Source organism: Anticarsia gemmatalis, chromosome 26 (genome assembly GCF_050436995.1).
Source record: "Anticarsia gemmatalis isolate Benzon Research Colony breed Stoneville strain chromosome 26, ilAntGemm2 primary, whole genome shotgun sequence".
Classification (NCBI taxonomy): domain Eukaryota; kingdom Metazoa; phylum Arthropoda; class Insecta; order Lepidoptera; family Erebidae; genus Anticarsia; species Anticarsia gemmatalis.
The window spans coordinates 3,689,893-3,703,520 of record NC_134770.1 but is presented as its reverse complement, the minus strand read 5'-3'; the positions used below and the strand labels follow the sequence as shown (position 1 = coordinate 3,703,520).

The following is a 13,628-nucleotide window of genomic DNA, read 5'->3' as shown; positions in this document are numbered from 1 at the left end:
CACTGAAATCTTGAAAACACACTGATCAAAGATATAAAGTATATTTATTTTTAGTAGCTTTATGTACATCTCAATTGTCATTAAAATAAAAGATCTAAAGTTAAGGCTGGGAATTCGTTTAAAAAAACCGCAATAATTTTGAAAAGAGAATGGTTTAAATGAAAACGCCATTCCGCGTGAAAAGAACCGGTAATTGGTCGCCGGACTCTCGCCTGCTAGGGTTGTGCGTTAATAAACCGAACTTTTGTATAAACCGTATACTTTTTACGGTTTATATAAAAATGCGGTTTTTGTATAAACCGTTATATATAATTTGTAAAAACTTTTATTTTGTAGTTTTAGACGGAGAAAAACGACCTAATGTTTTAATTTACAGAATATAAGGCAAAAACCGGTAGCTGTAATTAAAGTTGCATTTTAAAGTAAAATTTTAAACGTACAGTGATTTATTAAAGCTGTTTGTTTTACACAATTAGTTCTAATTAATTCAAACATGCTTTAAACGAAAGCGCTACTTATTTTTCATTCGTGATTCACCGTAATTATGCATTTCGCTACCAGACCATTTATTATTCAGATAACATTTAATTTGTTTTACAACACATTTACTGCCAAAAATTACTAAGTAATACATAAACCATCCATATTATACTTAAGTTTATATTAATGTTACACAAGCGAAATCTGTCCGCCTCGCTGTTATGCTTTCACGACTAAATCACTAAACCGATTTTAATGGAAATTAACATGGTGATAGCACAAGACTCGAGATTAAACATAAGCTATTATTTTTTATTGAAATCATAGACGGACAGAAAAGTGATGAAATGATGAGTGAGGGGGCGTAGGTTCGTTAGCTAGTTTTCTTAAATTAAATGTTCTATTTTTCTATCCATCAAATCCTAACGTAATATTAAGCAAAAAATACTACCCCTATTCCATTACGTTCGCGTTGTTCAGATAAGGGTATAAATATTAAAACTGCCAAAAACAATTTACTTTTATATCGTCTAACCCAAGGGAGGTACGGTCTATATGAATTACGTAGGACGCACATGCTTCCAGGTAAATAACTTACTGGGATTTTTTCACACCTACTAGTGTCCACGTATGAGGAAAGTGAATAGTTACATTATAAAATTATTAAAAATGCTGATATCAGACGCATAAATAACCAGCCGTTAATTGATGTCAGGTTGGACTGTCTCCGTGGCACAGTCGTTAAGGCGCTACTATTTCGTCTGGAGATCGTGGACTCGATTCCCACAAGGAACAATTATTTGTGCGATCCACAGCTAGTGGTTTCGGGTCTGGTTATACTTTGCGTCGTTTGTATGTTTGTAAAAGTACCCGCGACACAAAAGCAATTATTAGCACGGGAGTCGTCTTTACTAAAAAAAATAATTAATTTCCAAATTATCGCCAAAAAAAGATTTATTATGTATCAGTAGTCAAAAAATACTACAAGTCATATCTAATGCTTACCTTTCTAGAAAATTCTGGGGGAAATTTTAACCAAACTGAAATATTCACACGACCCATACTCGGTTTCAGCATTCTTTATATGAAAAGCGTGTTTTCGCAAGTAATTAAAATTCTGCATAATTTCTCTTCAGTTTCTTTAGCAAACATTAATCTTGGTAAAAGCTTGTGTTAGAATTGATGGTAGTTTAGTAGAGAACACTTTGGTAATTTTTAACATAACATTATTTCAATTTTAGAGCTAGCAAAGTCTAACCCACTTGCAAGTTTAGCTTTTCTGTATTGTTTTATCTTCAAATCATCGCTCAAGGTATCTCCAGAAATGAGTAAAAAATCTTCAAACTCGGAACAACATTCTTTGCAGCACTTACAATGTACTGCTATGACCGGGAGCCGAATCGAATAAAAATTAGGACTGATCTCTACGTAATTAAAACTTGTCTTGGCTTTACAAGCTGTTCCGGAAGTTGAAATAGTCGCTAAACCCGAAATTGTCATCATTATCAATAAAAACCTAGGTACAATTCCGAGATGCATCAAATCCCAGCCAGATAAATTAGTCAATACCTATAATTTGATACTAAAATCAATCCCATAATTAATGCACAAGCTCGCCACATTGGCGACTAATTGGAGCCGTTTCCACACAAATTAGAACGGTTATTGCAAATTTTATGATGCCGATAAACCGTAATTCTGGCAATCAATCGTCTATTAAACATGACGTATGTAGGGTTTGATGTATGTTATAGTGTTTTGGTTAAAATTAAATGTAATACGATTCATGGTCATGTGTGGCCACATACATCTGAATAGCCACCTTTACACACATACACTTTATCGCGCATGAAACAACAATCGCGCGTGAAAGCGCGCTCGTATAAAGGATGTGCAAGGGGAAAGAAAAAGACCATCGCCTTGCTCATCAGTCAAGCCCACGAAGAAAATCGCGAGCGAAGAGCACGCCGGCTCTCCCGCGCGTTATCCTGTACGCTCCTAAGAACGCGCGATAGAGACGTGTATGTGTAAAGCGGGGGAATTAACGAATGAACTCGGACAATTTTGACTTCCCTGGCGTAACCTTGAAGGTAACCATGCACTCAAGGATCGTGTCGTCTTGTACAAAACAATTTGCTATCATAGTTGTTGTTTCATGGTAAATGTCGCGCTATTTGTGAAGAAAAAACTAAAAATTATCTGCCGTAAAAAAAAGAAAAAGGAAACAAAATAAATCGTGCATAATTTAGCAAAATATATTCATTTTCGTATGTTTATCTTACAGTTACTACCTATAAACTCTTACTACGCTAAACCTACATTGTCTTCAATAATAACACAACGTCTTCAGAGACAACCCTAAAAAAGAATCATTGCTGCAAATGGAATCGGCGAGTGGCGCTAGTGTTGGGTAGCTATTGTCGGAATTAGGGCGAATTGAAAAGGAAACGCTATAACGCTATTACTTGCTAATCGTCCCTTTATTTGGATGATAAATAGATGTTTTACTCGAGTAGGCCTCCGCTTTGTTGTGAAAGAAATCAGAGGATTGTTAGAATGAAATATGGTGTTTATACACGGAGAGTATTAGATATTAGTGCTTGATGAAACGGAATGGTTATTTAGTTTATTTAAGCGTAAATAAAGTTCTAACTTTTCAGAGATCTAATTAAACGAAAAATTTATATAATGTTCCATTTTTTCTTATTATAAAGACGACTCCCACATAAAGAACTACTGCAGTAGTTTCTGCGTTTAAAAATCATGCAAACCATAAATAGAATGGAACTCTTGCGCGTACTTGAGTTTATCGATAAACTATGTTTTGTAGACAACTTGCGGAAGTTTGAAAGTCGCATAATATTATAAAGCTAAGCGCCTCTTTGTTATGGACAGCACGTTATCAATCAGTTGCTGTTTGTTTCAAACAATCTAACTGTCGTCAAACTAAACCAAAACAGTTCAAAGCTATATTAGGGCCATTTCAAACGTGCGAACTAAGTCATGTCATTTTATAGGAGTCTCTCGCTTGCACTTACACATTGTCACATTCCTATGTCCTTTGAGTATGACGTAGTTTGCACGTTTGTAATGTCCTGAGTATATCAAATTAACCAATAAATAATCAAACAAGAACTATCAAGAAACTTTACACAATAAAATCTCAATGAATATAAAATAAGTTTATATTACAACTTCGGTGAATAATAAAAGGATGAAACTTTATTAACCCCTTCTATTATGATAGGAGTTATTACTCAGAGATGGGAAAGTTTATAAAAACAACGCCGATATTAGAATTTTCCAGTTCAATCTAACTTAGGGGAAGTGGGTTTGATAAAATGTATTTTTTTTTATAGTAAGCCTAATTTTGTAATTTGAAAAATTGTGTTTGTGATTGATTATCACAAGTTCTTAGGTTCGATTTCCGGCTTAAGCATAGTACTGCTGCGTTTTCCTTATTTGTATTCAACCATTCTTAATAGTAGTCTGGAGTTTAGTAATTTACCCTGCATATAGCAATAGGCTTACAACCTGGGAACCATGGGGCTAACAATGTTAATGGAAGAACTTGAGTGTCCACCGCTGCCTATGTCACCGGATACAGCATGCCTGTGGTAACATAAAAACAATACACGTCTCATTGTCCGGGATCTAGTTTACGTATGTTTATCATTTCAAAAACTATCATAATTTCAGAAGAACACCGATCCTTAAGTATTTTTACGAAACACAAAACATCAACACCATTCCCAAACTCTATACCATCTAAATCACAACAAGTTTCAAGCACTAAACTGTATACTCCAGTATACAAGTGTTCAGGGACAGTGGAACTGACAAAACGTAGAACTTTACATAAAGTGCCTGAACTTAGTGCCTGGTACCAAATACTGTAGTACATGTTCTATAATATAAGTGCTATTGTCAACTGCAATAAAGATTTGTAGCTCTAAATAAGGGTTTGTTTATGTAGAGCAGAGAGTTGTCTGCTGATTATGAGCTTTTCTTGGCCTGTATAACTTGGTAAAGTTAAAATTATCTTAAAATACTGTTACCAGTTATAGTGCTACGTAAAACTACCTTCCCGGGGTAATAAAGCCTGGGTCATTGTCTTACCTTGCCACTGGATCGCCAGAGGGAAAATCATGGCAATATTATGCTTTTTTTGGTGTTTATCTGACGAAAGACTAAATTTAAAACTTACAGAAAGAATAAATCTTTATCTGACGAAAGACTAAATTTAAAAGTTACAGAAAGATATTTCATATAAGTTATAAATATACAGTAGGTATAGCTAATAAATGTTTATAGCCTAACAAACAAATTACCATCAAAAACAGAGCATTACTTGAACACGATAAGTTGTCAACATCGAACACGATCGCATGCCATTACTCTGTAAACGAAAGACTCAATTCTACTATCGCAAATTGAAATAGAATATAAATTTATTTCGCAGCGAACAATACGCTCCATACATTCACTAAACATTGAAGTAAACAAACAGTTTATCAAACAACTTACTGAAAACATTGTGAAGTCTTGTTTATTTTGTTTCGTCAAGTCCCATCGTTTATTCAGAGGAGAGAGCTCTAAGTATCCGCTTCTAGCCGTTATTGATTCGTTCCTTTGTCGTTTAGTAGTTCAATGGTGACCCCTTCTTTTATATCGTTTTGTTATTTTATTTCAATAGGTTTGTTAGTTTTTAACCTATTTTTTTCTGTGTTATTCTTTGTTTCATTCGAAAGCTTGGTCTAGCCTAGTATATCGTAGTTAGTTGATAGAATTAATCGAAGAGGATAGTAGACCTTATATACACTGTGTCCAAAAATAAACAAGTAGGTATTGCAGTGATCATTGATTTCTTTAGTGAAATGTTAAAGGTAGTTACTTCATTACGACTATGTATCCCCCGCATAAGTTGTTTCATGAACAATTTTGTTCTTTGTATAAAAGTCGCCATGACTTAACTTATATAGGTGCATAGTATTTCTAAAAAAAAAACAAAGTGCAACATTGATATTTCACTTGTGTGTAAAATTCGACTATACTACTTTTCCTTCTACAAGAGGAATCTCAGAGATTAGTTACAAAACTTCTTACTTATATTGATTCATAGCGCATAACTTGACTTTAAAACAAATAAAGTATTAAGAATCCTGTACATGAAATTCCACTTTGCTGATAAGTTTTACATTCAAGTGGAACTTCAGAGATCAGTTCCAAAACCTCTAAATATCTAATCTGTTATCTCATTTTCTTTCACCGCAGCTCTAAACTCCTCGTAATAAATTTAACTGTAAACCGTCACAATTTGTTTATGATTCCTTAATCTGTGCAATATTAACGCGACCTCGACGCCTCGCCGAGAATCTGTAGCCAACAAACATTTGCCTAGCTTGAGCCAACTTAATGAATAAGACGGCCAAGTCTGCATTTCATTGAAAAGTAACAACTAAGGCTGTTTTGTTGAGGCACTAAAGTAGAAATAACTTTGAGTCTAGGTTAAATATTAGAACGATTGTTGTTTTTGAAGCACCTTACTTGTAGGTAAAATTTCTTTCTTTATAGTTTATCTGATAGGAAAGTTTTTGTTACTTATGTATATATTAATGTAAACTTTTTACATTCATATTTCATGCTGGTATTTTGATGATTCTGATCCCATTGCAATAAAAACGACTGTACATTTGATCTTCGTTTGCTTGACGTTTTGGCCCAGATTTCATTTTTGTAGCAAACTTATGTAAGACACACATAATATTAAGCACTACATGCACCACAAAAGTCATAAAGTTATGTTTGCAACAAAATCCGAATAGATAATGTTAGTAAAATAGAACTTTGCAATACATTTTTTGCTACTAAAACTTTTGTAAAGAAGAACTTATCTTTTAACGATTCAGTGCATTAAACTGTCCTCTGTAGCAGCAATTACACTTTGACTCGTAAAGCATTCGCTGTTAACTGCGCTTCATTGAAGGAGTCTTTTATAACTTTGTAGGAAGTCGCGCTGGATTTATTGCTATCATCTGGATGAATTGTTAAAAATAATTGTAATATTTTGCCAAAAATCAGAACTCGGATTAGGAATCCAAGCTAAGTTTTGTTTTTGAATAAAAGAATATAAAAAGCAACAAAAAATAATCTTAATCTCTTAAAAAGTGCGTTACTGTCTGACTGCTGGGATAAGATCTTCTGAAATGAGACAGATGTTAGGATTTGAATCATGCATAATGCGGTTTGGAGCCTTGCATGCTTTCAAAATTGTAATAATAATATCGTAATCTTAACCGCTTTTCTACTGCTGCATTAGTCCATATGGATTTCCGTCTAGCTATTTCAATTAACAGTAATTTAAATTAATTACCATTGAAACCAAAGTAAAGAATGTCTATTAAATACCTAGCAAAATATTGAATAAAAAAATACGAAATAAGTTAACTTGTCACGCGAAAGGTAACGCACGAAGTTACGAACAATGAACACGGTAGCGATAGCAAAAGTTTGATATTACTTTATGCTTATCACGAATATACGTTATCTTTGTAAAGTCACTGACAGTTTGTGACATGCTATTAAGAATGGTATATATTTACTTTAAAGAATGTCATGCCATTTCAACACCGACTTCTACTTACTCCGGGAAAATGAAAGAATAACTATAGCTTTAGAAATTAGCGCTTGAGTTTAGAAACTAGATGGACTCTAAGTTACATCTGATAGGATATAGCATAGTCACTTTAATTTAGTAATTTTTTTAATTACTTTTAGAGTCACTAAATTATATACACACAAGTATATAGGAACTGCCTCTGTGGCGCGGTCGGTAGTATACGCGACTGCGGTGCGAGAGGTCTCGGGTTCGAATCCTGGGTCGGGCCAAAAAGTCTTTTCTGAGATTTTCTGTTAAGAATTTCTTAGAGATTGCCCGGAGTCAGGAAGTTGAGGTCGATGACCTCCGTGCCTCGGAGAGCACGTAAAGCCGTCGGTCCTGCGCCTGACCTCTCACTGGTCGTGTCGGTTATCCGTCCCACCAAACTATGAGAGTGATGAAATAGAGAGTGTACCTGTGTATTGTGCACACACTTGGACACTATAAAAAAAGTCCTGCACAGATGGCCAGTTTCAATGAAACTGACCGCCGTAGCCGTATATCGGCTAGGAGGACATTATTATTATATAGGAATACTTTGGATTATGACAGAAGAATAACACTGAAGTTTAAGGTTAGGTACATAATTATGGTGCGTGCTTAGGTTCTTTTTTATAGAAGTAATTTGAGTGAAATAGCTATACGAATAGTAAAAAAACTGAAAGGAACTATGATATATGTGCGCACTAGCTTCGGTAAGTTACCTCATTATATATAATAAGTAAAACCTGACAAAACAAGTTCTTGAGCATTATAATAGAAAAGATTTCTGTTCTATATCTGCAGTACAAACTACCAAGTACGTTGTCTAACCCCAAAAGAGCAATAAGATACATTTTATCACCGTCATGTAATTACTACAGCGGGCGAGATGGCGGGACCAATCGAAATCTTCTCGAAGAAGACTCGAGGCAATAACACTACATATAAATTTGTTTTACTGCGTATTTCTCAGTTAATTAGATGAACGAAACTGCTGTTAACACTTAGTTAGGTGTGACTTACAAATTACAAGCATATGTTATTTATTCCTTATTAAATCCGTTCAGCGGTTTTTCACCGGTCAATTAGTAAATACAAACTTCTGTATTTTAGATAGTATCGAGAACTTCGAATCTATCTTCACTAAGTTCTCTACACTACTTAACTTGCTATAGATAATGTAATGGCCATCCTGCTGTCAGCAGGAAGCAAGCTGACCTTTTCAGAGCCACTCATAGAGACACGACTACTACTATTTCTATGGGTTAACACAATATTTATAATCAGTCTTTTTAAATAATTAATACAAAGCAACTAATTAAGTACATTATATTTACGATATTTCGATTGCCGTCCTATTGGTGTTTTACAATTCTGCCGTCGTAAATCTAAACACAGTAACTTCAAAATATGCGTTTTGAGAAAAACGCGGTTGAAGTTTAATGGTTAATTTTTGCTCTCATGAAGATACTAATTATTGTATATTATTTCATGCAACTTTTAATGTTAGTATATAGTTAAATCTTTGATTCTGTATATATATATCTAGTATATTATTATTGTATAAATAATAAAATTAGATAATGTGTTTTAAGCTAGGGTAATAATATAATATTTTTTTCTTTTTTAAGTTACAACACGGTAACTCAACGGTTACTGTGTTGTAACCAAGTTTTACCTATTACTGTGTTGTAACTTTGTAAAGATATTAACATTAGGGGAATTACGACACAGTAAGTATGTACATACTGTGTTATAACTATGTTTCTTAGAAATACGTATAAAATCAGTAATACAGTAAATGAGATACTGTGATTTATTCAAGTATTTGTTGTTTATCTTTGAACAATATTTTATACGCAATCACAGTAACTGAAGAAGCCGTGTTATAATCAAGCAAAAAAAACAAAATGTAAACCTATTCACGTTAAAAAAACACAGTTAGTAGTGAGATACTGTTATTTAATTTAAAATAACACAGATACTGTATTTTTTATTAAAAATTTTTTTTTTTTTGTAATAATACTGTGTTTTTATTTAATGTATTTCGGTAACTATCCATCGTACAGACAAACCGAAAACTTTCTCAAATAGCCCGCGGTCTCCTGATTCCAAAGAACTAAACAAACTATAAACACAGTAACTTAAGTTACTGTGTTTAGATTTACGACGGCAGAATTAAGATGACTACATTTTACAGGTACTATTTAAGTATGTATTTTTGTCGTTCTGAATCTTGAATAAAGATTATAAAGTACTAAACTTAAATTCACGGAAAGCCCTAAATCACCACCATCAGTTTGAAAGCCAAGTTTAAACTCATATTCAAGTAACATTCGAGCGTCTATTTATCTTTCCAGTTCAGTAGGTCTGTTAGATATTAATGAATAGCTTCTTAGTAACGCTACTACTTAAGTTTATTGGATTTTAAGTGATTAGATGAAGGAAGGAATTTGTATATTTGGGCTCTAATTTTGTTTCTGTGATAAAAAACCAAGGAGTTTTTTAAGGATAATATTCAGTTACTTTAATGTGGTTAGACAGTTATGTCTCAAAATCGTAATCTTTTCGCCAGATAACACACTACTTTGCTAATTTATCGAATCGAATCTTTAATGAATGACAATAAAAATCAAAGGTGAAAAGAATATTTCTTCATATTCTCATAAAGTACCCGTAAAAAATTGAGAAAAAGAGGGAGAGGGAGAGTGGTGAAGATAACTTAGCTGCATTCGTAACTTTTTTAAAACCACAAATATTGACGTAAAAAATAAATTGTTTTCAGATTGTGAAGCTATCTTTTTTAAGCTCTTTTATCAAGCATAATTAGTGGTCACCACTATTAAGTATTAATGTAACATGTTTGTATTACAGGAAGACATGGTATGTCTTTCGTGCACGGCGACGGGTGAGCGCGTGTGCCTGGCGGCCGAGGGCTTCGGCAACCGGCACTGCTTCCTCGAGAACATCGCCGACAAGAACATACCGCCGGATCTCTCGCAGTGTGTCTTTGTTATTGAACAGGTAAATAAAAATATTACATCATTGAAAGACAAAGTTCGACGCTCCCAAGCAAAGCACTTCACTTCACCAGAGTCAGACCACTTAAAATCGAAGGAAAGGTCGAGAATCGATTTCAAAAATTCATTAATTTTCTTCGATCTTTCAAAACAAAAGTAATTAGATAACATCTGCCAGGTGCTATATAATTACTTTTGTAATTTGATGCGTGATAGAAACAACTATCGCGCGTGAAAGGAGAAAGGAAAGACCACGCGCCGCGCTCATTTATTTTGTCAAGCCCGCAAAAAAAATCGCGAGCGAGGAGCGCGCTGCTTTCCCGCGCGTAATTCTGTACGCTCCTAAGGCGGCTATTGAGTAAAGGATAGTGGGCTAGCTCCGCAATACACAGGCTGAAAACAGAACTGAGGTACAGTCCTCAGTTCTGTCTGAGAAAACTCTTATCCAGCTGTAGAAGAAAAACTGCAAGCTACGAATTATTTCCTAAAATATTGCTTTACTTTCAGGCGTTGTCAGTAAGAGCCTTGCAAGAGTTAGTGACGGCGGCAGGCTCGGAAACTGTAAGTATTTGACCTCAAGTCGACCATATCTATGTACACAGTATATGTACCTGTAAGATTAACATTTGAACAACCTTTCCGAAGTATAATAATGACCACCCTATGAATAATTTTCAGTTATTATTTTGACTAAACTACACTTGAAATATGTTCTAATAAAGGGTTAGTTTCACTATTAACTTTATCGGTACAATCTGGTATTGTACTGGCAAAAATATAATTGGTTCATTTAAATATTTAATTATTTTGTTGAAATCTAATTAGGCATTTAAAACATGTAACAGAAAAAACGCACATACTGAAAGTTGTAGTTATAATTTAGTTGAAATGATTACATTATATTTATATTTTATCGTACATGAATAACATAATTTGTCACACTTACTTTTTCATTTGAAACCTAAAAAGACGAAATCTTTAAATATCCATGAATTTTGTATCACAATCCAACAATTTTTTTTTTTGTAATAAAATAATATCTGCAATTCATCTACCAAATTGATGTTTTCAATAATTTTTTGGTTCGACTAGTGTGTGTCAGTTTTGTTACATGTAACAAAAGTAAATAGTATATTTTTGACTTTATAATATCAGTGAAATTCTTTTCTGTTTTGTTCTTTTGTGATAACATAAGACAAGGAAATGGTGAAACGAATTCCTGATGTCCTGTAAAGATTTCAAAAGGCAAATCTTTTTGTATGATTTTGTATACACCAGATATTTATTATTGTGTTAACAGTATATTTTTTTTGTCCTTTTGTGAATAATTTCGTTATACGTATTGCGATCGTGGTTTATATTTTTCCAGGGAAAAGAAAACTTAGTGAGTATTCTACCTATTGGTAAAGTGCATGCTGTCATTCATTTTTTTTGGCTCATTGGTTAAAAACATTTGGCTATGACTTCGAAATTTTTCTTACAAAATTTTTGATTAACATTTTTTTTATAATACGTCGTTAACTTTCAAAATTCATTATTTGATCGCTAATGAAATGTTACTAATTTATTAGTTTTATAATGTTATACCATCTGAAATACTTTGACTATTTTTAATATTACTTTAAAAACACATTTCCATAGTACTCTTTCTATTACAAATCAACTGTTTTTGAAGTATAAACAAGGTTATTAAAATCGGCAATACATTTTGTACATAATTTTACATACGAACACACTTCTCTACCATAAATAAAATCTAATGAAAACACCAAAATCCTAGATATATCGGATTATCTACATTTACAACGAAAATACGAATATACAACCATAAATAAAATTTACAGAATACATCACAAATTTTTCTCTCACAATATATTCTATTATACACAAAATAATATTTATTGTAATATATTATTACAACCTATATATCATGAACAATTTTTTATACAAAATGTTTCGTATTCTCGCAATGACCTCGACCTTGAAAACTTGACCTTTCAGGGTCAGATTCCCATATTGATATAAGATGGTATATAGCAAGTAGTTTTGTCTCTTCTTTACCTAATCCCAAGCATGTATTTTATTAGAATTGTTTACAAATCTATCTTCCTTTTCTTATTAACATCAATAATATATTCTCAGTAGTAAGTATTGGTAAATAATAACTAAACTTTTTATATGAAATATTTTATTAAAAAAATATTTTCGTATATTTTTTTGAAACGCACAACGTGCGTTTTTTTAATCTCTGCCTAACCCCATGGGAAAAAGGCAGGATTTTATGTATGTATATTTTTTTAAATCTATAATATTTATAATTTCCTACACGATTATTATAACTATTAAATAATAATATGCACTATTGAATATTATAAAATATTGCTATTATTGCATTATTTTATAATAGATAATGTCAGATATTTTTTGAGTTGTCTTTAAAAAAAGATTACATTTTTTTGTGTTCTTCAATTTGTAATCATGAAAGTTACACACATATCTAGTTAAAACCTTATTTATAAATAATAGTATTTCAGAGATTCATATGTTTGAATCAGAAGAATCCAAGCAATGAGATTATAATGGACAGTGATTGTCAGTTGTCAGATATAATTTGGGTTGCAATATCACACACGTGTAATCTCGCCCGGAATATGTTTAGATTGTTGGCCTGACGACTGAGTTATAAACTTAATAATATACTTATACTTATTACATGAAAATTATAGTAAAATCAACTTTTGATAAATAAATTTGGATATTTTCAATAGTTTGCATTTTTAAATGTCATTTATTAAAAAAAAACAGATGTCAGTAGAAAAAATAAGACCTTAATTTTTTTCTGAATGGATTCCACAATTATTATTCTTGATTTGAAATACATTTTTTATTGACTTGATCTTTGAAACTTTTTTCTTGAAACTTTCATACCCTTATTTTATTTGCATTTATCTTTATTCAAAATAATTCAGCATTTTTTTTATAAAACAATATTTAATTCCATAAAAGTAAAAAAGCCAAGTATAAATATACAAGTTTTAGTTTCATCCAGACGGCAATATAAATTCATCCAGTTAAACTGATAGTTATATTAGATCAGTGAACTGTGGGACGATATTTGGTACATTGGCTTTAATACTCGCTCGTCTATTGCAGGGCAAAGGCACCGGATCTGGACATCGTACGCTTTTGTACGGCAATGCTATACTTTTGCGACATCTTAACAGTGACATGGTATGTATTATATGTTATATACTTAAATATATGTATTTTTAATTTAAGTTCTTTAACTATTGCGGTATGTATACATTATATTAAGATGATATGTACATGCAAAACATATGTATTTTATTATAAGGTATCGTTTCCTTTAAAATACTTCACGCATACGCATAAGTCCTATTGTGCACCTTAGTATTAAGTAATTTTAAGCCCTTAACTTTTTCATAACAATAATTAAGGGGTGAGAAAATTGGACTGGTAAGTATTTA

The 13,628-nt window shown here is 32.5% G+C and overlaps 1 protein-coding gene across 13 annotated transcripts in view; it reads left to right on the top strand.

Moving 5' to 3' along the window:
* RyR (Ryanodine receptor) overlaps positions 1–13,628 on the top strand; it is a 167,703-nt gene that overhangs the window by 69,163 nt on the left and 84,912 nt on the right. For 8 of the 13 annotated variants that reach the window (XM_076131807.1, XM_076131800.1, XM_076131808.1 and 5 more), the window contains exons 3-6: positions 9,995–10,144; positions 10,648–10,701; positions 11,510–11,524; positions 13,294–13,371. In XM_076131807.1, coding sequence (XP_075987922.1) covers positions 9,995–10,144; positions 10,648–10,701; positions 11,510–11,524; positions 13,294–13,371 — 297 coding nt within the window. The remainder of the gene's footprint in view (positions 1–9,994; positions 10,145–10,647; positions 10,702–11,509; positions 11,525–13,293; positions 13,372–13,628) is intronic. The other 5 variants (XM_076131806.1, XM_076131809.1, XM_076131799.1 and 2 more) reach the window with 1 other exon arrangement.